A 27,941-nucleotide genomic window follows, 5' to 3' on the forward strand; every position below is an offset into this window, starting at 1 on the left:
TTATCTGTGATAAAGCATGTCTCTTCTTTCTAGTAATGGGAATCTTCAATGCATGGTGGTATTTAATATTAATGTTCTCATTTCCACTCATTTATAACACTATGACATATTACCTCCCCAAACCAATAAATCTTTAAGTCCCAAATTTAGATTTCTTTCTGATTATCACAATGAGTCAGGTTACTTGACCTCAATATCCAAAGGTCCACACTGATGGAAAAATCTGAAATAAGAAAAAGTAATGTAGAAAGCCCGTATTTCACATTTACACAAAGGATATACTTCTTGAACTGTTTTCTCTACTGTTAAAGAATAATAGTAAAAAATCAAATAAATATTCACTTCAAAAAAAAAGAACAAGGAAAGATAAAAATCACATGTAAATCATTATATTCATTTTTATACACTGAATTTATCAATAACTCATAATTTTCCCCATAATAATCTTTAAAGAGTCCTTTTACCTCCTCATATACACTAAGACTAACCCTATAGAATAGGTTGAAACCAGCTAAAAATGGCTGATTCTAGACCTCAACCTTCTAACTGATCAAGATGTCAACTGGGTTTTTTTTTCTGGCTCTATTTATTAGATATTATTTTAAGTATAATATATTAATAAAGGTATAAAGAATATATTAACATAAATTGTTTTTTCAAATACAGTACCTCCACATCCCTGCTTCTGGCCACCTCAGCAAAGTTTTCTTGTTGTTCAAGGGTCTTATCCACTTTATCATCGGTCATGCAGAAACACCTCAACCTGGCTTCGATGGGGTCATGTGATTTGGCAAACACTACAAATTTGGCCATATATGGAACACAGATAATTTCTCTGTACACTTGTGATGCAAAGGTAACGGATTCCTGGATTTGTCGACAATCTATCAGCCAGAACCTATAAAATGAAATAAGGTCAGTTATCTGAAATTTAAAGTACAGTCAGCCCTCCTGGAGTCCCACAGATATCAAAACCCATGGATGTTCAAGTCCCTTATAGAAAATGATGGAGTACAGTCTGCCCTCCGTATCCACAGGTTTCACATCCGCCAATAAGGAAGGCCAACTGTGTGAAAAACAAGTCAGCTCCTTCAGTATGGTCAAAGTAACCATTAAATGCGTCATGGAAGAAGAAGGAAGCAAGAGAGGGAGATTATGGGAGAAGGTAAGAGGGCAGGGCAGAACAGGGAAGGGAGGACAGGTAGGGGACAGAGGGGAAGGAGGAAGAGGGTAAGGGGAAGAGAGAAGCACATACCAGGGTTTAAGACGAACTCTTAAATGCTGTATTGGTCATTTCCTTCCTTGGAAGCCCTTCTGAGCATTCAACCTTCTAAAATGTCTTCAGTGTTTTAGGACCTTTCAGTGGTGCAAGCCCAGTGTTGGATATTATGACAAGTATCTCACTGGATGAGTTTGTTTTCCTTGACTGACTCTCCTGTTCTTCATTTCATTTCCTGAATCTTTCAACAAAATCTACCTAGCTTTCCCTCATCTCATTGTTCTTTTCCAAAGAACTCTCTAGTCACCAAGGTTGGATTAACCCAACCAGGTTAAAAAAAAAAGAAAACCTGCTTTTGTTTCAGAACTTCTAAATATCATTGAACAACTCAGAGAAGAAATGATTGGCTTTGTGACTAATTTATGATTTCTGGCATCAGTTAAATCTGTGGCACTGCTTGGCAACTTCTTTCTGAGCTCTCACTTTATTCAGTACAGTGACATTGCTAAACCTGTATGACACACCTGGAGCTTCCCCCTCACCTCAGGCCCTAAGAAAGGTAACTGCTGAGAAAGTAGAGACCATCAGATGGGCATTTGTCACTTTGCTATGTATACACTTCAAAGATTTATTACACATCCTCTTGCTTTGAAACCTTTCTCCATCAGTGATCATTCTCCTTCCCCTGACTCACTGCCCGTAATCTTTCAACATTCTGAGATTTCCCTATCTTCTTAGCCTTTCTTTGCTTCAAGTTCCAGATCCATCCCTCTTCTTTTTTAATTGTGGTAAAACACACATCATATAACGTTTACCGTTTTAACCACTCTTTAAGTGTACAATTCACTGGCATGGAGTACATTTACAACACTATGCAATCATGACCACTCTCAGTTTCCAGAACTTTTTCATCATCTCAAACAGAAACAATAACTTCCAATTTTCTCCTTCACCTTAGCCCCTGGGAACCTCTACTACACTTTCTGTCTCTACGCATTTGCCTATTCTAGGCACCTCACTCACATGGAATCATGCAACACTTGTTCTTTTGTGTCTGTCCTATTTCATTTACTATAATGTTTTCAAGATTCAGCATAGTTCCTGGTCCTTGGCAAGCAGTTAATATTACCTTCCTCTTTATACTGATTCAATTATACTTTATTCACTTCTTCTTCAATTGTCAGGGAATTAAATTATCAATTCAATAAGTTTATAACTCCTGACTTGTTGGTCTACCCTACAAGACCTTCTGTAAATAAAGTTAAGGAACATTTCAGCATTGTTTCTGAATTACAGACTCCATTGTCACCATCTCCCAATACCCTGCTGCATCTTGGCATCTCTTTTCCACTTATATACACCTGTTAGGTTCCTACCCATCTCATGAGGCACCTTTTCTCAGACATCCTCTCTGACTCCCCTGATGCAAACACCCTCTTTTGAATTCTTTTAGTACCTCCTGTGGACCTTTCCATTCAGAACCTGTCCTTTTCTGGCACGGGAGTGTAGATGCATGAGTGGCAGGGCGCATTGACGCACAGAACTGGAGACTCAATAGTTGAGTCCCCTGAGTGACTGGAACTAATGTGTTCACTGTTGTGAGTCATGCATCTATCTTTCTTCCCCCTGAATAAGAATTTAATCTTTAATCACTCTCAGCGGCAGTTTTCTCATCTGTAAAATGGACATAATGTCTCTTGCCCTACTTAAGTCACAAAGTTGTTGCAGTAATCAAACTAAAGAAATAGGAAAATGTTTAACAATCCATTAAAGATTAGGCAAATGAGAACAATTATTAATCAGTTGAGTTAGTGTATGCATATGCAATACAACTAGGTAGCTTCAGCTTTTTAAAGATGTGTGATACACAAATGGGTGATGTGTAAATGTGCTATGATGCATGTCACTGCAACCTCTAAACTGTTTAAGCAAACTATGGTATGCTTTGTGTTTTTATTACCATTCTGTTGGAAAAAGTAGGTCAGGCTGTTTTGTTGACATCAGGAAATCTATTATTCCCAAGACTTTTGGGAATGGAAAAATCAGCAATGGCTACTAAAACCAGAGTCTGGGTCATACCGTAGTAGCCAACAATCACTTATTTTCTTTAGATTTTAATCTGACTGGCTGTACTTTGTCATTGTGTTATCACTATTATATTTACTGGCAGGTCTAGTTTAAAATATGTATTATCACTATTACATTTACTGGCAGACCATATTTAAAACCAAACCAAAAAAAAAAGTCACTTTTAAAGAACGTATGAAACAAAACAAAACAAAAGACGTTGAGGGGCACACAGTATCACAGTGGGGTTTTCTGTGCTGTATAACCATACCTGGCAGACACATTGGTTGTAAAGGAAACACATTCATTGACAAATGTTAATGGCGTAGTTCCTGTAATATCCTCCCACTGAGCAGGGGTGGTTCCACCTGAAATAATATGATTGTTGAAAAAAATTAGGCAAAACTCCAGACTCTGGATTGTAAAATAAAGTCTTTGTGGTTCTGGCTGTGTTCACCAACATAAACCTACCCACCCCTCAAGATGACACACTGGAAATAAAATGACTAAAAACTACATGCTAAAAAATGACACACTGAAAACAAATAGCAGACATAACATTTCAAGGAACTAAATTTAAGGGAGGTGATTTGAATAACTGCTTTAAATTACTAGGTTCTCTATTCTCTGCCTAACATTCTAAATAAAGCTTTTATTGTAACTGCTAGGCTCTGAAGATAATTTTGAATTGTGAACAGTTGACAATTTAAAAAAATCCTTTGACCAACCAAGGAGCTGAATGCTTTGTTAAAATAAAAATCCAAATATTCTTTTGTTTCTGAGCTTCATATTTTATCTAATTATTTTCAAGAAATAAAATTTCCTCTCAATTTGCAACTGAAGTTTGGCAAAAAAAAATGCTTGGAAAATATTAGGAGTTTAATAAATACTGCAAAATGAATGAACAAATGATTGAATGCCAAGAGATGGCTTCTTACACAGAAAACTCACTATGGAGGATGACACTGACTTTCATTTGCTGAGAAATTAAGTTGGCATAGATTAGGATACAACTGTCTTCAAGCACTGCAGAAAACTACATGTTTGAGATGAAAACAAATTTTGACTCTAACATTTCTTAAAGAAGGGAATGAGTTATCAAACAAAGGTCATAGAAACTTATTCTAGGAGGCCACTAAAATATAAATTCTAAGCAGAACTATACAACATGACAGAGGAAACCAGAAAAATCCAAACACCTATGTTAACATATTTGTAAAAATTAATAAACTTAAGAAATTCTATAGTATGAATCCACCCAAAGACAGAGGGCTAGAATAACTAGATTAGATGATGTCTAGACCCATCTGGTATCTTCATTTGATCATCTGCAAGGGCAGGGCTTGACCTAGACATTTTTCAACCTTACCTGTTTTGCATCCAGGTCACTATGTTGCACGTTACAGAAAGGTCAATCATATACACAGGGACCGAAAAGTATGGGAAAGGTACCCAGGAATGCTGGGTCACAACCAGAAATGAGTAATTGGGAAAGAGACTGTAAGTGAAGCATATGATTTCCCACCATTTTCATTTTAGTTCATGAATTTTAAAATCATGTCATATTATTAAACATATAGGGTAAAGTTTCAATGGTTTGCCATCATGAGTACAGAAAAAAAAAAGGGAGAATTAGAGAAAGGATAAAATAAGGGTGAACATTCTTGCTAATATGAAGGAGAAAGAAAAAAAAATTCTAACAACACCTAAGCAAGCAGAGATAGTTATCATTCCTCCTGACAACACTATCAGTATTTACTGAATGTCATTACCATGTGGCTATTGTTAAACAGGGAAATTATCAAATTATGTAGTTCCTAACACAGTGACTTGTGTGGATTTTTTAGCTCTCACCACTTGTGGTGGTATTACTGGGCAGAGATAACCCATGTTCTGGGAATGTCCTTCTGGAGTTTGGTCGTTGACTGAAAGCTATTACAAATTCCAATTGAAAAGATGAAAATTCAGTTATCATTAAAAACCTTCACTTTGTTTTTCCAAAGTTAGTTCAACAGATCAATGACAAAAGGCATAACCAATTCCTAGACGGAAAAGTTTGGTTTGAACTATTGGGTGTACTTAGTCAAGATGTTATTTATTTTTCAACAGATGTAAGATACTGTCTTCAATGAAGAAAAGCTTGGGTTTTGAGGTTTATGGGCTTAGGTTCAAATCCCAACTCTGCCAGATATTTACAGAATAATCACAGGTAAGTTATAGAACCTATCTCAACCTTGGTTTCCTTTTCAGTAAAAGGAAAAGGAAAGTCTCCTCACAGAGCTACTGGGGAAATTAAAATTCTAGTGCATATGAAATGTCTACAAGTTTGGCACACAGGCTTCATTTAGTAAATATTAGCTAATTTCCTTTTACCTTTTACTTCCCTAGTTAAAATGCTTTTCCTGAATTAATGCACATAACTCTGCAGGTATCTAATGACAAAGGTAATTCAACATTTACAACAATCTAAGTTCCTTCTTTCAGAACTTTCTATCACAAAAGTCATATGTCCCTCACCTGTTATGCTGCATAGTAATCTTAAAGTTGGTGCATCTCCCCCAAAACCATTCAACATGACATCACTTGAAGCTTTGGGGACAGGAATGGTCATGGTAATTGGCTTGTGAAATTTTCTTCTTCTAGGTTCCAAAGTGACTATAGGGCTGAAGGTAGCTTTGTTGCCTAGGATCTTCTTAACCAACTCGCTGTGCATAGGTTGAGCCTTTTAAAAGAAAAGAAAAAAATAATAAAATCAACCATAAATCTTAATATTCCATGTCAAACTTATTAAAACATTGCTTTTTATCTCATAAATCAGTTTGGTTGCTTCAAATACAGGAACTCTAAGTTTAGTACTGTTACCAAGCACCCTTACAAAACTTTCTGAGACCTAAGATCTCTAAGGGCAGCTTTTGCTCACCTAGGAATAATTTGATTCTTTAACCATTTAATTCCCTTTTTGAAAAGCTGATTTTTTAATCACTGGAATAAAATCCACGTGAGCTTAGGTTAACCTGAATAGGATGTGGGCCTACCTGTAGGCCTACGCGGATCCGCTTGGTTAGCGCCCCCTCCGGGAAGACGGCTTGCACCTGGGGCACCACCGTGCTGCTCAGCACGCCTCCCTCTGGGCCAATCAGGTTGCTGTCCTGTTTGATGCGGGACACCACCGCAAAGTACTGTGGGAAGTCACGGGTAATGATGCGGCAGATCCGTTTCTTTTCTAGGTCTTCCGGGCTATCCAGCACTGAGACAAGAAATGATGCATCTTCATATCGAGGGTGTCCTTCTGAAAGCATTCTAGCAAACTCACTGGCATAGTTAAGAGTGAACAGATGTGAAAGCAAAACACCTTTTTTAAGTAACAGGAACATTTCAAAAGCAAGGCTATCCTAATACCACCAAAAAAGACTGCCATCTTTCAAGACCTGTCCGCATTTAGTCAGCACGTCTTCTCTCTTTGTGGAGACTAGGTCTTCCCAGGGCACTGTGAAAGAAAAGCACCTAGTTCCAGATGCAGTATTGCAGGACTGCCTTTGTCAATGAGGGGATTTCAGGGCAAACCTGGAATGAAAACTAAAACTCTTCTATTCTTGGTTCAATGTGATGGAGAGGAAATTGTTTACGGACTCCTTTTCTTTGCAGATTTCAAAGTGAGCTCAAAACCCAGTTATTGTGGTTTAAAGAAGTAATATGGCCCTTTCAGTTCTCAGAGGAGTAGTACGAGAATAAAATCTGTCTTGGAAGGGTAAGGTTTGTGTGTTCATTCTAGTGGCATGGTTTTCTCTGAGATAGTCACTGTGAATATAAAAATATCAGTGATTATAAGTTCAGGGTTTCAATATTCCCCTAAAACCATTAACTTACCAAACAGATCATCTAGCATCAGGAGAACGGGATAACGGGCTCCTTATAAATTGCATTAGTGTGGATATGTAGGGTGATGCAAACAGACTGGTTTAAAATGTAGAAAATGTGAACTAAGAGGATCACTGAATTTTAAGGAATTATGCAAAGTTGCTAATTTTTAGAAAGTATTTACAATTCTTATAAAGGCATGAACAGCAACTATGTTTCTCTTAAATACTGAGTATAACTAGACAACAAAAGCCAAAAGTCCCAGGATCTGATCATACATAATTGAAGATTGATACACTGGCAAATACTAGCATAAACTTTTAAAAGAATGCATTTCCACACATAACGAACATAAAAATACATAAATCTGATACTCCGTTTTAAAACAAGCTTTTTACTCGTGTAAAAAGTTCTAAGAGTGGGTCCCCATCCAAGGACAAGATACTAGTGCTCACGGCAGCATTAATGACAAGTGAATATCTCAGAGGGAAATATCCTACTAAACTAAATGCTTGCAAAAGAAATGGTTCCAAGGAACAGCTAAATACTGCATGGAAAAAGCTTTATCAGTAAGAATCTTGATCTTTTCATCTTCTTGGAAGATACTGACCTATATACATCTAGAGGGCATAATTTCTTCCTCCATCCATCCCTTGGATAGGGTAAGCCTGGCCCTTCTTCTTATTCAACCTCAGCAGGGTGCAGAAAGAAATATTAAAGCAGCTGCTGTTGGGCCACACTTTACTATCCATGAGCCCCACCTGAAGCTACAGCCAGTAGCCCTGGGAGACTGAGAAACAGAACAAACAGCTGTACAGCTGTGTGTCCAGCTCTGTGCAAATGCTGATACACTCCCAGCACTAAGGCAAAGAACTTGCCCTGTCTGTGTACTTACATACATTCGAATATATCCCCGGGTATCAGGACTGAGACCTCCTCTCTGTGCAACCCAAAGAAGCCCAAGAAGGAGTGACCTCCTTCTAGCCAAACTAAGATATTTCAACCTGAGGCTAAGCGGCCCATGCTGGACTTGGGATTTACAGAGATTAAAGCCATAATGAAAAATAAGCTCCTTAATGAAATGTGTAGGTGTATATGTGAAATTCCACCCCAGCTATCTCCCTGTGTGAACAATGTGTAGAAGTCTAAGTGAACTTAACTTTCCTATCTCCTTAACAGAAAGTTAAAAATTATATTATCCTATGATGTGCTTGTTATGGTTATGTGTGTGGTTTCCTATAGAAAGCTTAGCACTTTTTATCAGTGTCTTGAATATCTAAATGTTCAGGATAGGCATTTTTCAAAACATACATTTAATATCTAGTATCAGTTTATTTTATTATGAAACAATAATATCTATTCTATCTCATGTTTTGGGTTTGAAAAAGTCTGTACTACAGATAGAGATAGGCTGTATCTCCTTATTAAAATGAGGTATTTACTATTCAAAGATTCTCATTTTCCTGAATGTAACAGAAGTAAGACTAGGCAAATATATCATGCACCCCAATGGATCACCACTGGAACATACCAGAATACTTGCTGAGGTAAAACAACAAAGGGACACATTTGTTGCCCAACCAAAACTTGGGTCCGCTCACCCTTGTTCAGTAGAGCCAATCCACTGACCCTGGGCTGTGGTGGTGAAGGAAAGTGCAGCCTTTACTGTAGACACCAAGCAAGGAGTCCAAGCAGCTAGTGCTCAAAAGATCCAGACTCCTTGTTTGGTGCCTGTAATAGATGCTGGACTTTCCTTCACTACAAGCCGGCGTTGGTAGATTGGATTTACTGCGCTCAGGAGAACAGACCCAAATTGGATTGGTAACACACACACACACACACACACAAACACATGCACATACACACACTCTCTCCTAGGTCATAGAAGAATGTATCATTGCCATGCTTCCACTTTTGATTTCTCTTAAAACTTTTCATACGAAGTACCTTCATCCATGCCATTAAGGATTTCATTCAGTTCGTCCTCAGTGTATTCACAGTAATGCTCTTTCCAGCTGTCCCCATTCTCACTGCGCAGGACCACCAGTTCCCTCTCCTTTCCTCGAAGGGCAGCAAAATGAGGGATCTCCACGATCACAGGCCTGACACAGTAAGGCAGAACATTCAGTGTGGACAGGAGCTAACCAACAGCAAGACAAGCACCTGGACTTGGTCTGTTGCAAAGTGACCTGGAATTCTCTTTCTGGGGACAGGGACCTGGCGGGCCATCCTCCGGAGCCCTTCGGCTAGCAGATGGTCCCACAGTACTAGCACTCCACCTCAGGGGCACCCATCCTCAGGGCCATGCTGCTACCTTAAGCCAAGGATGTTTCCCTGTGAGTGCATGTGGCATTCTGGAACTTCTCCTTTGATAAATGTAAGTGTAACACATTTAACCAAAAGAAATGTCCATGCATATCTATGATGTGTGCCAATCTCCTAAAACATTTTCTACAAGGTGCAAAATGACAAAATGATTTGGGAGGGAAAATGGCTCATATGCTGCGTAATTGGATGTGTGGTAGATGAGATGTCAAAAAGTTGACTATTCGGGAACTAAAGAAACATGCACTCGTGGATTTTTTTCCTTATATTTTCCTCATTCGAGGAAACAATAGGCATGTGTACACAGTGGTGGCCCTAACTGAGCTCCTCAGCAGTCAGCCCAGTGTGTCCAATGCCTATTATTATATTCAGGACCCACAACATGCATGGCCCTACTATTTTCAGGTTGCATTCCCTCTCCAAATTTAGAGAGGCTTTTGATTTTTCAGTCCAGGTTGCTTTGATACAGACTCCAAATTTATCATAACAACATCATAACTAGCACATAGGACAACTAGGCAGATCTCATGCTTGAAACAAAAATGAAGGTCACAGCACTTGAAGGGAAAAGATACAAAAACATCACTCAAAAATAAAAGTCACATACCACAAGGGTCAGAAATGGTCCACTAAAGATAGGTTATACAGAATTTAAATCATAGAGAGGGACATGTCATGGGCACAATGACAAAAAGAGAAATCATATTGCAGAAGAAGGAGAAGAATGGGGGCCAGCAGCCATCAATTTGTTTTAAGTCACTCCTACCCAAGGAATTTGGTTCCAGGAGGCCCCAGCTGAAGGATGCGGCTGACCAAACTTTCTCCCTCATTAAGTGGGGGAGGAGCCGTTGGCAGGTGAAGTTTACTGAGTACATCCAAAGCAGCAGTGAAAGAAAGAACATAAGTAAGCTTCAGGTATCGTTTTCCACAGAACCCCAGCATCACCAGCTGATGAACAGAGTGAAGTTTGGTTTCACACTGCATTCGGTTCTGCCCCCTCCATTGGTCACAAAGAGCGAGGAACAGAGACCCAGAGTGTACAATGGAGGCACGTGGAAGGAGGGCACTTGGGGGTGGACTCTGTCCCTACTTAGGTTCACTGCCAGGGCATGAGCCAAAAAAGGAAAAAAAAATGCTCCACGGGAAAGACAAAGCTGTTGGGAATATAATAAAAACTCTGACTCTGTAGCGAGGCCAGATGTTTTCATAGATATCCCCCAACAGATTTGACAATTATTAAAAAGCCTACAACGACCTGCATGTGAGGGAGGGGAAAGGGCCTGGTAAATATGAAGGGAATCATTGGGGAATTTATTCCAACCCTCATAGTATTTTCTGATGCAACCCAGAACTTCACAGGCTCCTTCTAAATCTGGTCTGTCTGACAGGAGGACCTGGGAGGTGGTTTCTATAATCAGGACAATCCAGACACACCCCTTTTCAGGTGTGAACATAATTTGGAGCAACCTGTTAACAGTCTGCTCCAAATTACAAGGCTTTAGAACATCTCCTGAGTTCTAAAGCAAGAAATCCTCTCCCCAATAAGACACTGGAAAAGCAAGAGTTCATGATTAATAGGATTTTCTCCCAGTTTTCGAGCACAAAGACTTGATATGACAAGGCTTAAATACAATTGATTGGTTTCAAAAGATTTTGAAACTTGTCCCCCTCCAAAACTTCATCATTTTGTTACTTTTCAGTGTTAGCTATTCATTTCTTGGCATACTGAGATACCACTTAATATCATAGCAGCCGTACAAACAAACAGAAGATAGAAGAAATGCTTATTTCTGCTCAAAATTGCTAAAATGAGCGTGGTGGAAGTTATTCTTGATCGTGTCCTCTTAACAAAAACTATGCCTAAATAAACTGTTGGTGCAGTTTTAAGACTCAAAGGTAGCAATTTTGATAACAGAAAAGACAAATCACATAGACTAAGTTTTTTGATGTTCTGTAAAGAACACTGCTTTCCAAAGTGAAGGTAATGATTCTGTTCCATCACCATACAACGATTTAAATTTATGTTTGGAATAAGAGTAGTACTGATGACCCTTGAACAACCACGCAGGTCCACTTTCACCCTGACTTTTTTCAACAGTAAATATTACAGAACCACATGGTCCATCAGTGGTTGTTGAACCCACAGATGCAGAACCTGGAGTGTGCAGGAACCTCTTATAGGAGAGACCGACTCTAAGCTGGACGCAAATTTTCAACTGTGTGGAGGGTCAGCATCTCAAACCCCTGTGTTGTTCAAGGGCCAACTGTATTTTTTCTCTATGACTTTATCACTTAAATCTAAGATTTAAAAAAATACCTACCATTGACTAAAACAGGATTATTCATACTAGGAGTCTAGCAGCTATTATCATACCCAAAGAGAAAGAGTAATCGTTAAGCTGAATGTTTACCCCACTAATGCCTTAAAATCAGAGGCATGCAAGTGGAGTCAAGCATTGAGGCATGAAATCCAATTTGCAAAAAATGTCACAGGGGCCAATCGTCTTTCAGAACGTTTTGACGTACCTTTTTCCACTCCATCCTAGTGATTTCATGTAGAGGACACAAGCTCATCGGTGACTAAGTGGGAGGTTTATCAGAAACCCTTACCCAAGGAACTGAGCACCGGAAGGTCCGACTTCAATCAGGCGACTGGCCAGGCCTTCTCCTTCCACCATTGGAGGCATTGTCGCCAGTCGATGGCGTTTGACCAGCCGGCAGGTGACTCGTGTTGGAGCAGTACATTTCCGAGGTGGAATAATGATGCGGAGCCCATTGTGTCTGCATCCTCGCATAGCACCGCCTCGGGCATCCACCATAAAACTAACCAGGAAACTAAAAATTAAAATAGAAGATGAAATGTGTCTTGGCATATTTGAAGGTGGATCAACAAGCTTTGTCAAGTTAGTTTTTTTCCATAATGCTCTGTTCTTAAGACATCTCTTTTTCATTTATATGAGTGGTGGCCAAAATTTTGTCCTTAAAAGTTATTCTACTTTATGCCAATGCCTTTATTTCAGTTTGGTTGCTGTTTCCATTTTTGTATTATTTTGATCTGCAACTAATGAAGAGCTCTGCTTATTATTTTGGACCATGGTGATGCTAAATATAAACTATAAATTTAAATTATGTCCAATTGAAAGTGGAATGAAATTATACAGAGAACATTGATGAGTCTCCTTTTGTTATAAATGCAAAGACTTCTGCCTCCTTCCACACGTGTCTTGAAAAATCTACACATGAAAATAATGTAAGGCTAGAGCAGAGAGGGAAGACCAAACTGTAGTTTTTCTAAGTTAACTCAGCTTTTTAAAAAATTACATCTTGTCCAGATCCTTTTAATATCATTTGTGACTTAAAAACATTCACAGGCCTTCTCTCAAGATCAAACCTTGGAACATGTATCCTGCTCCAATGCCAACTTACCCAGGAGGCAGGTTTTTAACTGATTACATTCTAAAAAAAGAGGAAAAGCAAAATAATCAAATGTTTTGGATAGAACCAATTTACTGGTTAAAATGGACTTTTTCACTTCTTAAGTAGGAATCTCTCAGCTGTACCATTGTAATTGGTGGGGTAGACAGGTAACAGATTATAAATCCCTTCTGTTCTATGTTTTGAAGTGGGAAACACTGGGCTCTGCATCATGACTTTCCCTAAATTATAATAAATTGAATATGGAAAATCATAGCTAATAATTTAGAAATGTAAAGGCATCTCTATTAGTTTTGCTCCTTTTCTGCTGAGCTAATTGCCCATGAATGGGGAACAATAATTCAAAGTGACTTGATTTGTTTATTGTAAATGTACCAAGAGAAAGGGTTTGTTTTAATTTTGAAGTTGTTTCCTTTGAGATGGTCTTAGCAGATGGTGATGCAGCTTAGTTTGAGTTCTTGTCACTTTGTTAGTACTTATTAAAGTCTTGGAAGCACTCACTTTATCAAAAAGCAAAAATTAAACCAGGCAATCTGTCGTGCACATATACACAAAGACACAAACAAACAGTGTGCAGACCCTTACACAAATAACATTACTGTCTTTACCAATTTTCACTGCATTTGCAAGATTTTTATACCAAAACAGAAAGAGAAGAGCAACACATAGGTGTCTCAAGAATCTACTGATACCTTAACCAGCACAGAACTATACCAGATTCATCACACCTAGATATTGCATCCTTGACAACATTTAAGACATTTGAAAGATATTCATCAAAGTAAGTTATGGGATAGAAATAATACATTTATGCTATTTTTAGATAAGTGAAGTTTTTGAAAAATACCTTAGCATCCTCTTCACAGCAGAACAAAGAGCTCATCAAGCATGCTATTAAACAGAACCCCTGTTGCTAGTTAATACAAATGGCTATGAAGGAGCCCACAGTGCCTGTCTGCAGCAGGTCATGCAGGAAGAGGCCACAAGAAGAGGCATCACACTCCTTCCCACATGCAGAAGCCAGTTTAGACCTATCAATTCGTACTCAGTCCTCTAAGTGTTTATTATGGGGCACAAACTAGGGAGAATAATCAACAGTTCAGTTCTAAAGTGTGGATGTTTCTGGTCTTTATCAAAACACAATGAGAAAATGTCCACTGCTTTTCTTACTACTAGTGTTTAAGTATGAATTTTCGAAAAAATTGGTTTCTATTTGCTTTTTAAAATGCACTATCACTCGGCGGAGGAGGGTATAGCTCAAGTGGTAGAGCACATACTTAGCATGCATGAGGTTTTGAGTTCAATCCCCACTACCTCCTCTTAACATAAACAAATGAATAAACCTAATTACCTCCCCCTCTAAAAAAAAATGCACTGTCACTCAAAAGAGTAAAAGAACTGGTAGCACTTCCAGATGAATATGAAGGTTTCTTTCCCATTTTATTAGTTTTATTTTACTATGATATTTATGTTGATTTTTATAAAAACTAGGGAAAAAGCGACTTAAACTTCAGCCAGTGCTGTCCCAAACTTATGGCTGTATTCCTAACTTTCTCTATTTTATGATTTTTTTTTCATCTTTTGATTCCTAGCACCATTGGTGATGAACAGGGACTCAAACTACTAAGGGATTTTTATAATACACCTGCTTAATATCAATCTTCAATACTATTTGTACTTTTTAAAGGCATTTAGGGAGTCTCCACATTCATGTTACATGCTATCATATTTCCACTATATTATCCCAGTGATGGCTTATGGCCTAATTAATGTCCCTATCTAGAATATCTTCTGGTGGTGTGTTCTCTCAACAGTGAATTGAAATAGCTATGTTCCTGGCTGAAACAATGTTTAAGTAACTACATGGTTGATTATTTTCTCTGGTTTTGTGTCACTGACTGTTCCTTTTAAAATCTTCTTTTGTTCTTATTTACTCCATAATGTCCATGCTTTGTTCCATGCAATGTTTGCTACCCTCCTATGAAGTGCCAGGTGCCCTGCTATGAACTGAGTGAGGATACAGAAAGTAAGAACAGAGCCGCTGCTGCCAAGATGCTCACAGTCTAAGCCCCAGATGTCACATGTTGGCTTCTCTTACTCACAATCACTTACTTTCCTGGTCAATGAGAAATGAATTACACCTCATATAGGAGCCATATTAGTGCTACAATGGCAGTGATCTTGTTCTCCATATTTCTTTCTGTGTCCCCACAGTGCCTAGCACAATGTGAACGAAGCACTCAGCAGGTAGTTGATAAATAATCATTGAATAAGTGAATAGATGGAAGAGTGAAAAAGGTAAGTTGTGAGAAGCTGTCTATATTTATGTCTAGCAGAGAAGAAAGAGAAAATAGAAAGTAATTTAATTCTTTGGTCTCTGTCCAACCAATCCAGTCAGAATTCATTCAAATTACTACACTCAGATATTTCAGCTCATAAAACAGCAAAATAGTTGGGAAGGACTATCCTCAACATTAACTATTCCTCTACAGGCATTTTCCTGCTCCAAAATGAGAAACCCAGTATATTTACTTCCCTTGATAAAGGATGAGTAGAAAATGGGAGTATGCAAAAGACAAGAGCTTGAATATACCGAAGTAAAGAACTTTCTAAGGAGTGAAAATTATATGAAGAAAGATTGAAGATTGGAAAATAAAAGAACTTAAAGACTGGAGCTGCAAGTAGATAAATTTAACTGTATGTGTCTTGGTGTCATTATAGATCTGGAAAATGATATTTAAGTATTTCACTAGAACGCAAAGCAAATTGGAAAAATTAAGGTGCCAATATGCATAATTCAGAGAAAAGAAAAATTGAATTTCAAATGAAAACAAGCCTTTGTATCTTTAGCAAATAACTGAAGGAAGTAGCACAAAGTAATGAAAAGCAACAAGCTCTAGTGACGGAGTCACTTAAGAGAGAGAGAGAGAGGAGAGGAAAGCAAAACAGAAACATATCAAGAAAGAAACAGAAGAATTGGAAGTCATGAAAGAGCTAAATATTAAAAGTCAAAATGATAAAAATGTTTACAAAATTAGCAAGAAAATACTCTAAGAAACCAGACTGAAATAACGTAAATGCAGAATAAACAACTAATAAAAAAGCTGATTGTGTGGAATTGAATACTTAAAGAAGTCTTTTCTTCAAATAATAGGGAATAAGAGAAATAATGACTCAAGTTTATATCTAGGTGCTGATGAAAAAGTCTTAGATAAAAATCAACATGCTCATCAGTTAATCCCAACAGTTTATAAAATTGGGTTAGCATTTGAGCATTTTCATTAAAAATATCAGAATATCAAAAGGTGTCACTATTTGGACAGGTAGTAGAATTAGTGGATAGTTATTTTGCGATGTAGAAAACAGTTTCAAAAAGCAAAAAGCAGACTGGAAGAGATCATTCACGCTTTTTTTGTACCATAAGAAAAAGTAAAAGTTTGGAAGGAGTGAGTCATGAGATGAATCAGTTCACATACTAGAGTTGATTAAATAAATGTAATTGTATCGTATTTTCAGATTAAAATAGGACAACATAATGCCTGTAAACGTTTGGAGAGGAAAAGAACTGAAGTGAAAACATGTAAGTAAGTATGCACAGAGGAGACAGTACGTGGACTGAAGCTCAGCTCTGCTGTTGGTGAGCGTTGACTGAAGCCTCATCCATCAATGATGGGTAATCTTATCACCACTTAAGGGTAGAGTGAGGATTAAACCACGTGTGGGTAAAGCATATGGAAATCAATCAATGCTTGTTTCCATCATTTGCCTTTCCCTATACCCATATGATTTTATATATTTTGAATGTCTCAAAAATTATAGTACAATCTAATACATAAACAGAGAAACTAATGTTTATTAAATATCTACAGGGAAGCCAGAACTTTGCTAAAACAGTTTAATATGATGAGGGAGTCTTCATTAGTTTGTGAACTGTACTATTTAAATAGATATAAAACCCTATTGTCACAGAGCAGCATGGACCATGCTCTTTCGTGGGTCTAGCTCTCATCTACCATGAGATCTATCCATGTCTTGAGTTACTGCTGTCACCTTGGGCAAGTCACTTAACGTTTTTAGGTTTCAGTTTTCTCATCCATAAAATGAGAGACTTTGATTAAACTCTAAAGTAACCTTCTGGTGTTAAACTTCTAGCTAGGTTAGAGAACTTACTGGAATGTTCAATATCAGATGTTCTGGAAGAATTTCCATTTGGAAAATAAAATGCTATTCCTCTAAGAAATAGATATTATTTTTGCTGTATGGTTAAAACAGTCAACGAGCAGTTTTGCAGAAAACGTAGACACATACTGCACTAAACATTGACTTAAGACTGTACAGACAATAAAAAAACACATTAACATACTCAGTTTTAATTGTATATCTTACTCTCCAAATGAAATTCAGCAATCATGCAAAGTAGAAATTCTTATTGAAGTTTTCTAAATTGTGAGATACAGTGTTATCACAATTTAAAAAGAATAAAAGCAAAAGCAATCCACCATTATTATGCAGATGACTTGCCTAGGAATTATGTAGTTGATTAGCTAAACAGTACATGCTTCAGAGGAGGCAGCAGAAAACAAAGATTCTGGTCTTTTGAGAACTATATCCTCCACCCCAAAAGTTATGAATCCTTAGGTTTACTTTTAACTCATCCAGGACCATGGGGTGGGGACGAGGAGGAGATTGTAGCATTCGGAGTTAGTTATAGGGTAAAAATAGGAAAAAAAAAAAGTCATCAGGGTGCTTCAGTGATCCACATATACATAGCAAGAGGGTCTTAGATTAAATCTGATTTCTGGGGTCCTGTGAGAAAATCGTGTCACAAGCTCTTTCTTCTCTGTAATTCTCTTAATTCCTTCCTGATCGTCCAAATTCTATGACTTGAAAAACTGATGGAAAATGGCTTTGAAAAAAGTGACTCAAACTTGTTAAAATCACCAAAAAGTTATTTATCATTATATTTATGTATAGAAACATAATATTTAGAATGTATTTCAGAAAAAGTAAAAGAACTTATATAAATTTTTCAAAATGTCTTATTTGTAGACAACCTGTAGTCTCATGATGGATGGCTGCATAATAAAAATAGTATAATCAGCAGGCTGATAAGAACCTTTAAAATAACTTTATTAAAATAACATAGAAAAATGGACATTTTTAGAACACTAACTGAAATAATTCTATTTCCAATTACAATTTGCAAAATATCAAAAGGGTGCATTTAAAGAAGTACTAGCAAGCAAATGCACTATTAATAAACTTTCTGCATTTGGTTCACCTAGAATATAGTTCAGAAAAACTCTGCTCAGTGACGCTTAAAATCATAACCTTTAATATGACTTGAAAATAGCTCAACCAATTTGCATAATTGCCAGGAATAACATTTTTCAGCTCTATGTAGCACTTTTTCTCACAAAAGAAGCTGAGATATGGAGATCCACGACCAACACAGCTTTCACATGAGGTCTACATTAATTTTGGCACAACCCTACCTAATTTCCAACAAAATAAACAATACCCACTTTCTCTTTACCATAGAGAAAGGGGAATTCAGCCATGGCCATGATCTGGAGAAGACAAATCTCTCCCTCGTGCCCTCTCTCTGGCTAGGTACTGCCACACTGAAGCATCCTGAGGCAGGGTATATGCAGAGGGAGATGGTGAAAAGGGGAGAGGAATAGGAGACATGTTCAGAGAAGGAATTATGCAGAAGTTCACCTGCTGCTGTCACGATCAAGACATGGAGAGGTGCGGCTGCAACAGAATAGATACTTTAGCACAGAGAAGGAATGGATAAAGGGAAATATAAAGAAAGAAATCAGAAGTGACTTTCAACTGAAATATATTATCTATATAACAATACAGTATTCTTTGAAAAAAGATGGAAATATAAATGAGATATAGCTCTATGCAAATGCTGAGAGAAGAGTCAGGTATGGGAGCTTTGTGGCACCTCCCAGGTTAGGGAATTGGGATCTTACAAAATCTCTGGATATGGCTTTGTAGCCCTATTCAACACTGGCTTACATGGGCACTTAAAGTCTAAATGTCCAAGAAACTGAAAAACATCAAGGGGCATTATAATGAAAGTTACAGGGGCTTTGATTTGATGGTCATAGTTTTGACTCCAAAGCTTTTTGTTCGTGTTTTTAATACTTTCAAAATAATGGCAATGCCCTCTTGGGCTATTACAGAAGAAATGCAAACAGAAAAGGCACGATTTTAAAAATAGCTCCAATGACAAACAGTAGCATAAACTATAAGGCAAAGTAAGTAGGTAACATTAATTACCTACTAGTAGGTAACAAAAAACTATGCAAACAAAGCCTTAGTGCTTTTTTTCAAGGCTTTCATTCCCTGTTTTGGGGATTGCTGTCTTCCTCACTGGTGGTATTGTTTAGTCCCACTTTATAGTCCTGCCTATCACTGCTCTTCCACCCGAGTCTGCTCTTCCTCAAAACACTCTTTAAGTTTTCACAGAGTTCACTGGGGTTTTCAACACCTGATGATATACAAATGGATATATGTATCTTTTGGACTGGAAATTCAACCTTATGAAATAGCTATTTAGCTATTTATAAAATAATTTTCTTCACCCAGAAGAATTTACTTTCATGTATCTTTAAAAAAAATTAGAGTATTTGAAATACACGAACAGCTAAATTAACTGTTATAGATACTTAGATAAATATTAATGTTGTCAGATGGAAAACAGCCTTAATTTCCTTGTATTTCAAATATCAACTTCTGCTATTTGAGCTAACAACTTTACATGTTTTTTAAAAATAGACTGTATTTTTAGAGTAGTTTTAGATTCATGGTGCAACAGTCTTCAACATGTTTTTATGAAAAACAAGTTCTTTAAAAGATTTCTTTCTTACGGACTTCTCATTACTATAATATCTTGTAGTATTACATCATAAATTGAGATTTAAGTGTTGGCACTTGGCTGTTATTAAAAACTATAAAAATAAAGATCTTTGAAATAATATTTAAAATGAGTCATGAAACTAGCTATTCCTAGGAACTTGTGCCTTATATCTGTTGATTCACTATGCACTTAGAAAATAGAGAACTGTAGTTCAAATTCTTATCCAAGCTTGTGTTGGGTATGATCATGATTGTGATACTAGAAACAACTGTTGGTTAGATTGTGAATGAGTAATGCAACTTCTTCAAGAACAACAATAAAAATATTACTGTCAGCCTTTCTTTTCCCGGATAATTGGCTGTATCTATTGGGCAGAACATATTTTTTAAACACCGAAGCTTATTTTCCTGTAGCAATGAACATTAGTCTTTGGAAATAGCAGAGGTGAAAGAAAATCACTAACACTCCTTATTGGCAGAAGCTGTGTTTCATATTAATCTAAAATCCCTTTAATCTAATAGAACATTATATACCAAATTAGTAGCATATGTATATAAAAGCTAACTTTATTATCCCCTCTATCAAAAATTTTTTTTCTTACATTTTGGGGAGATTTTAAAGTGGTTTAAGAATTCACCCAATTAGTTAAAGGGAAACTCAGTTCCTTGAACACTATATAAAAACTATTACTCAGGAACCTGGTGTAAGTGAATAAAATTACAAGAAATCATTGTTACATGATATGATATTATGAATGTTATTTACATACATTAATATCATGGTAACTTTCAAATACCATCATACTCAGAATCCTTGAGTTTTCAGTGGGTACTGCTCATCTTACTAGAATCATCTGTTGCACTGTTTGTTCTAATACTGTAGTAGAGACATAACTAGATGATAGATTACCTGATAAAAATAAGTCAAATGCTGCCATTATGAATTGTACCACATTGGTATTGTCACATAAAGGACTCAGAATCCTTTCTGCATAACTGATTGGAATTTGTGAAAAATATGGAAGATGTGAATGGGGATTTTATAAATATTAATGGCTACAATCTATTGAGTACTTACTCTTTCTAGGCAGAATGCTAACTATTTAAGAAGCATCTAATCCTTAAAACTCCCCTATGGAATCCAGAAGATAACATTCATCTCATAGATAAGTAAACTGAAACTCAAGATATTTTATACAACTTGCTCAGTGTCACATAGAGTGTCAGGGCCAGGATCTGAATTCTGATTGGTCTGACTCCAAAGCACACTCAACCATCATGTTATTTCTCTTCCACAGACTGTCTTCAAATTCAAATAACAACATATAGGTGTGTTTCCTAAAGGTAAGGGCTAGGTCTTACTTATCTATTTTTATTAGTGCCTGGTACAAGGTTTGGTATATTGTAAAATTCAACAGTGTACAAAGAATGAATCTTTAAGGAAATGGAAGGGGTAAAAAACATTTGAGAGAACTAGTCATGTGTTAATTACCTAAGTCTCCCTTATAGTCAGAGTTTTATTAGGCACAGTTGTTCCTTTCTAACACTTTATATAAAACATATATATCTGGACTATTGGCGCTTGCAGAAAATACCAGGCCAAGGCCCCAACAACAGAGACTGGGATGTAACTGGTTTGGGCTGGGGCCTGGGCATCAGTATTTTTTAAAGCTCCCAGGTGATTCCAGTGTGCAGCCAGCGTTGACGTTTAGAGTCGGTGATCACGTTCGAAGTTCACAGAAAAACTGATTTATTACAGACCAAGATTTTAAAGATCCTTATTTTAATAAGTAATTAATCGTTAACCACTGGATACTCTTGGTTCATCATAAATAATCAACTCTACTTGAGCGTGTATCTTGTTTTATTCAGTTGGTATGTATACTGATGTACTTCAGCTAAGTATAACACCACCTTTCAGTAGTTAAGACTTCTTTAAGAAATTAGTTTTTTAAGGTAAATTATTCTGAAAATTAAAATTTTACCATAACATTTTGACTCTTTTGTAAATTCAGCTACTAATAGTTAATCACATTTTGCTTTAAATAACCTTTCACTTTGTAGGCTGTGGGTATGGACCTCAAATACTTGATTATGGCTTCTAGATTTTGATCTATTATTTATCAACACTCTAGATCCAAGTTTCTTTTTTTTTCTTTTCATCATTGTTGAGAAATTTACTAGAATAATGCAGTGTTATGCTTTTTGAATAATTTATAGCTGTCAGATTTTAACTATCTCATTTTATACTTAAAATATGTAGGTAAATTTGGATGCAGTTTAATTGGTTTTTATTCCTTTGAATAATGCTTGCATCAAGAACTAGCTCTTACTTATTTAACAAAGAAGAATGTTATGATTATTTTCAGTATTTATATAACTAATTTTATATTCTACAAGCCTTTAGCAGAAGATCAGACTAAGAAATCCAAAAATTTAACCACAGTATCTTACAATGCTTTCCCAAAAGGAGAATGTTTTAGAATAATAAAAACAAGATAGGATCCACTACCCAAAATAGTTCTGGGGATTATGGATAAGGAGTTGGGGATGAAAATTGAAATCAAAATATTACGTTTAGTTAGATAAAAAAGTGGGGGCTTAAGAAGTGATTGAATAAAAACTATTTTAAAAGTGTATATATAGTCATGCAATTACTATACAACTTGAAACCACTAGCATGTAAGGAAGAAACCCAAGAATGAAGAGTGTATGAAAAATATAATTTAAAACTCCTTAAGGAATTTATGTTCTATATAATTGAATTCTTATAACTTAAGAACATCCTTAAGAATGTTTAAAATTATTAGAGTCCTAGTTTTTAATGAGTTAATATAAATAGGCAGCATTTCTTAACTAGTGGCATATAGATTATCCGAGTGATTTTTAAAAGATAACTGAGAACCTGTCTGGTTGCCTTCAAATTTCCCTTTTTTAGTATATCCCTACTTCAAATAACATGTGAGCTCCTGTGTATATTTGTGTGACTCAAACTGCTATAAATATTATTTTAAATGTACTAATATGTAAGGACAGGCATCTATTAAACTAGTCAGTTAATCTTAAGTAAATAGAATTTTCAAAAAAAAGCAAATGATCCTGCCCCTCTTTTTAAAACATCTTAAAGACAAAATGTGAATGGGAAGGAGATCATCGGTATATTCCTGTTAGATAGCAAGCTGTTTGACGCAATTCTACTAGTTATTTTAAAACAACAGTCAGTTTTTCTATGCTGAATTCAACCCCTTTTGCCGGTTTGTTTGTGTGGATAGAGTCCATGTTGGATGAAGCACTGGCACGTTTTTAAAAAGGTCACTTCCCCTGTGAGCTGGCCATCAGCTAAAGCTGCTGGACAAAGCTGTTATTTTCACTCATCTCTTTTTACCTCTTAATCTGGATACATAATATTGATTTACTCACCCTGAATGAATAGGGCTGGAAGAAAGAGCCACATTGTCTAAGTTCTCAGTGCCCCAGCTCAGACGATAAGAATTCCTTTCTGCCTCCTTGGCGAGAGTTGACACCTAAACACAAAGAACACTGGATTTAATAAAAATACTTTCCTTTGATTGAATTAAAACATAATGAACTCTAAAAGGTGGTATCCCAGGAAGGTGGTATTACTTGGAAAAACTTTCATTTAAAACATATATAAGCCTGAGGCATTTAAAATGTATCTTTTATAATGGATTCCCATTTAAATGATATTATTGATCATATTTGTGTCATTGTCTTAGAAGAGTAGACGTTCATCCATTTCCCTATATCCAACCAGCCAAAACTGATAAAATCATACCTCAGATTAACATATTCATAACAAACCCTACATCTTTTCTAATAGATAACAATTTTAAATATTGAGAGACATATTCTAACCTGGACCATTCACCTTATACCTTAAATGCATCCTATCTTACTTTTTTCCTTTAATAGAGATTTAAGAAAGAAACTGAGTTTTACATATAATCTCCACAGAATAATTCAATATAGCTGAAGAAACAAAAAGTATATTATTTTAGAAAATCTCTACTCATTGAAAAATCCAGCAAACATTTTTTATGTTTCAGAAAAACTCTCAGATCTTGGATACTAGCTTGTCAACTGACTTAGGTAATTTTTTTTTTTTTTTTTAGATTAAAAAACCTCCTCTGGACATTTCCAGCATCAGATAACGTTAAAAAGCTCTCCAGAAAGCAGAAACGTGAAGGCAAAAAGTCACATACCTGGTGACTGGGGATCACAACTGTGTCGTCGATCATGGCACTGTCCCTCAGGTAAGAGGCATGGCTCAGGGTGTGAGACCTGTCGGAACTGAAGGATCGAAGGCTGGTAGGTTGGCAGGAGGTCATGGTCACATATGCAGTGGTAGGGTTGGGAGGATGAAATGGTGAGCCGAGCAGGAGAATGAAAAAAGCGTGCTGTTAGCTAACAGTGCAACTTCCAGGGGGACATTAATTGCAACCGTAGAAGAAGGACACACAGATCTCTGTGTTCAGTACCTCTCTGTCCAACAACTAAACTAACACATCTTTTGACTGGTTCCTACCATTCAATGGCAAGGGCACCAGGGAATCCAGAAGATAAAATTTGATACTCCTAATCTGATTCATTTTCTTCCAAGAAATGTTTGAAACCAGCAACTGTAGCTTATTTCCAGCCAGTATAAGAAAACAGTTCCAGGATAGATGGCTTAAATCTGCGTTAAATGTTCATCTCCCTGCAGCTAAGAAAAATATTAGCGGGGGAAATAAGACAGCCCTCAGAAAGAACAAAATGAAAGCACAGGTTTCATTTTCACTTATTTTCCTTTCTCTCCATGCCTCTTCCTTTTCCTCTCCAACTGTGAATGACTGAACGTTGGTACACACCCCTGGAAGGTACAGAGCGAGATGAACTATGGGTGGATGCATGCTTCCTGCGGAAGTGGGGTTCCTCTTGTTTGTCTCTGGTGTTTCCAACAATGCTATTTCAAAGGACAGCACTGTTCCCTGTGCACGTCCTGTGAGTGGTGAGTGAAGCACCAGAGAGAGCTGGTTGCTACGGCAACGAGACGCAAGGGCACAAGAGACCACGTTTTTAAGACCAAGCCACAACACGTACACATCTGCCAGCATGGAAAACGAATTGCCAATGGACACTGAGCAAAAATGAGGTGTGGCTTCAAAATGGGATTTAGGCCTTGATAATCAATGCTTTACATTTTTGATAAGTCTGAATTTCAAAGTTCTGAATTATATGCTCAAATGCAATGAGTGAAGCTTGACATTTGCACAGATGCCATTTCATTCCTTTCTAGTTAATTTGTACAGTCAAATGACAAATAGATTGATATCTTAAATAAACTATATTTTATATATGTTAGTCCAAGAATTAAAGATCTGTATTCAAAATATTAGCCTAAAGCCCATAGAGGAAAATAAAGAGATACACAAACTTTCACAATATTTACAGACACAAGGCTTCATTTACTTTCAGCTAGTAGTTATTCGGCCAGTGAAGCACTATAGAATTATGGACTAAATGTCAAGTTAGCATATTTATTAGTAGAAACTATATCTACTTTTGTAAGTCATATACTGTCATCTTTATGAGGTGCCAATATAGCCAACTTCAATTATCTTTGAGGAATCATCACTTGGTAGATGATTCAGAGTAATGCAGGGACTTCTCCCTCCTACTCTGCTATAGAATTTATGCTCCCAAAGTAGATGCCAAATATTACAGAGTAAACGACATGAATCAAAAAACTTTCCTTGATTGCCTGATCCTACATTTTTACACCTACATAAATCTCGTGCTTACAATAAAAGGAAATCTAAACAGAATTTGGCAAGTCGTTATTTTACGTTATATTGGTTCTTGGAGAAGATTGAGGATCCTGACATAGCCAAGGCAGGAGCAGCCTGGATGCCTAGTAAATCCACCCACAAAGGTTTTAGTCCAGGGAGTTGGAAGCAACTGATATTATAGCTGTTTTTACAGCTGTGCAGTTGGATTTCGACAGTGCAACTCATAAACAGGCTGCTGTGACTAACCTTGGCCTGACCTTGAAACTGAGGATGGAAAGAGGATTAAATTAACGGGGAAAGGGGTCTTTGATCTCAGCAAAAGCTCTTCTCAATCGGCGGACTGAACATTTTTTTTTTCCTGCTTTAAACCACAAAGATAGCTAAGGTTCACTTCTATGTGTTTTATACCAGACAGCATTAGATCAACAGCTCCTAAATTCTAATATCCTTTATTTAGTGTTGAACTAAGCCAAGAGAAAACAGTAGAGGGGTCAACCTCTTGAAATAATATGGCTGTCTATGGGCTCAAACATTTTCCTCCATCAAGTTCTACTGGGCTCAGATTTGTTAATTACATAATCTCTATCCATGGCTTTAAACTTCAAAGATCCAGACTGTGAATTTACACATGCAAAATGTTAGATTTATATGAATGAATGCACAAAAGCAGCAAGAGGCACTGGGATGCAGGATTAAAAATGCCTGCTCATAACAGCAAGAGAAGACTTAGTCACTAGGTAGATTTAGTTTACTGCCTTCTAAAATGCTAAACGTTATTTAATCAATTGCTCTTTTTTCTATGATGTCATAGAACCTACTTAAGTGAAATAAATGAAGTTAGACTATTCCAAGAGTAAAAAATGATTCTTTCTGAAGGAGTAATGACCAGCACAAAGGTCTAGAATAATTCAAGTCTCTGGATCAGAAACTGTCTAATTTTAAAACCCCAATTTAAACTGTCTAATTTAAAACCCTGATTTAAAACATTGCAAACAAGTTTAAATAGTTCACAATAGAGTTTCCATTTTTTTTCATTAAGTTAGAGGTGATGCTGTTCAGTTAATAAATTTGCAATAACACGTATCCACAGAAGTGTAAAAATTTACTTGCTGTCCAGCTAAGGAATGTGCCAATACTTTGTTACCATCTTAAATTTATACTTCTTTTCACCGTATTACAACTGCTTTATGGACATACATTAGGTGGTATCAAAGTCTGTAGTTCTACTGTATTACCGCTAAGATGGTAATAATTACCATTTTAGTAAGCTGCAATATTTATAAGACATTCAATTAATAGTGTTTCAAACTTACTGGACAAGTGAATATACAAAACCTTCAATGTGTTTACTTTAACACATAGAAAAACTTCTGAGGTTCACTGTTAGGCTTTTGCATTGAATTTGAATAGCATTTTTAATTTGTAAACAATAATAAAATAAAATGGACACAAAATCTAGCTAACCAGAACTTGGTTTTGTTTCTGCTCAATGTAACTAAAATTTAACTATTTTTATTCTTCTGTATCCATGTACATTTTAGGTATCAGAATCACCTGTCATCTCCAACTATACAGAGGCTTATTAGGTTCCTTTGAGGGAAGCCACGCTAATGTTTCATCAACCACAAGGTGGAGCTGTGACAGATAAAGCAAAGTCAGGCCTGGGACATACCACAGACTTTATTCTAGTAAAACATTTACCCTTCTAGCTCAAAAAGTTATTCAGTTTAATACATAAAAATCACAATTTAAGAATAAATCCATAATTCTAGAACATAAGCACCCCCTGCCAACACACACACACACACACACTGAGCAGTGAGCAGGGAAATGTGAATGTAACCAGGAAGGGTCATGTTTTCATGCCATGTAGTACCTACCTGGGCATGGTACTATTGAAAGCACGCCAAATAAAGAAATAATGAGAAGGAAAAAAATGGTTACCAAAAAAAGATGACATACTGAATTGTCTCGGCAAAATTAAAAAATAAAACACTGCAACCATGAAAATGGGATGCTGCCTATAATTCCATCTTGGAGACCATGAACACATCTGGTGTTCTAGAAATGCAAGTGTGGACCTGGAGAACAGATCGTATCTTCTTTGTTTCCTGACCCTGTCTCAGGTAAAATCATCAAACCATGGACGTCTGTTTCATAGAAATTATTGTTCTGAATTCTTTCTCAGTACTAAGTGTTTTCAAAGATGGCAAAAGGATCAAACCAAGCACTTACTCTTAATAAAAGTGACCAAGCTGGGGAAAAAAAAAAAAGACTTTTTGGATGACAGTAATGATTATTCATAGATTATTATGAATTTGTGCAAAGCCATAAACATTTCATTTTATTGAAATCTGAAGTCTTTTAAGAATCTC

At 36.6% G+C, this 27,941-nt stretch overlaps 1 protein-coding gene across 28 annotated transcripts in view; it reads right to left on the reverse strand.

Moving 5' to 3' along the window:
- The window catches only part of ANK2 (ankyrin 2), a 601,138-nt gene that overhangs the window by 37,790 nt on the left and 535,407 nt on the right, over nucleotides 1-27,941 (reverse strand). For 15 of the 28 annotated variants that reach the window (XM_074341892.1, XM_074341900.1, XM_074341899.1 and 12 more), the window contains 9 exons: nucleotides 24,001-24,103; nucleotides 23,198-23,301; nucleotides 18,626-18,661; nucleotides 12,080-12,304; nucleotides 9,092-9,246; nucleotides 6,322-6,533; nucleotides 5,804-6,008; nucleotides 3,558-3,654; nucleotides 670-898 (listed from right to left, as the gene is read on the reverse strand). In XM_074341892.1, coding sequence (XP_074197993.1) covers nucleotides 670-898; nucleotides 3,558-3,654; nucleotides 5,804-6,008; nucleotides 6,322-6,533; nucleotides 9,092-9,246; nucleotides 12,080-12,304; nucleotides 18,626-18,661; nucleotides 23,198-23,301; nucleotides 24,001-24,103 — 1,366 coding nt within the window. The remainder of the gene's footprint in view (nucleotides 1-669; nucleotides 899-3,557; nucleotides 3,655-5,803; nucleotides 6,009-6,321; nucleotides 6,534-9,091; nucleotides 9,247-12,079; nucleotides 12,305-18,625; nucleotides 18,662-23,197; nucleotides 23,302-24,000; nucleotides 24,104-27,941) is intronic. The other 13 variants (XM_074341976.1, XM_074342017.1, XM_074342006.1 and 10 more) reach the window with 1 other exon arrangement.

The sequence above is a fragment of the Camelus bactrianus genome, chromosome 2 (assembly GCF_048773025.1).
Source record: "Camelus bactrianus isolate YW-2024 breed Bactrian camel chromosome 2, ASM4877302v1, whole genome shotgun sequence".
NCBI classification, from domain to species: domain Eukaryota; kingdom Metazoa; phylum Chordata; class Mammalia; order Artiodactyla; family Camelidae; genus Camelus; species Camelus bactrianus.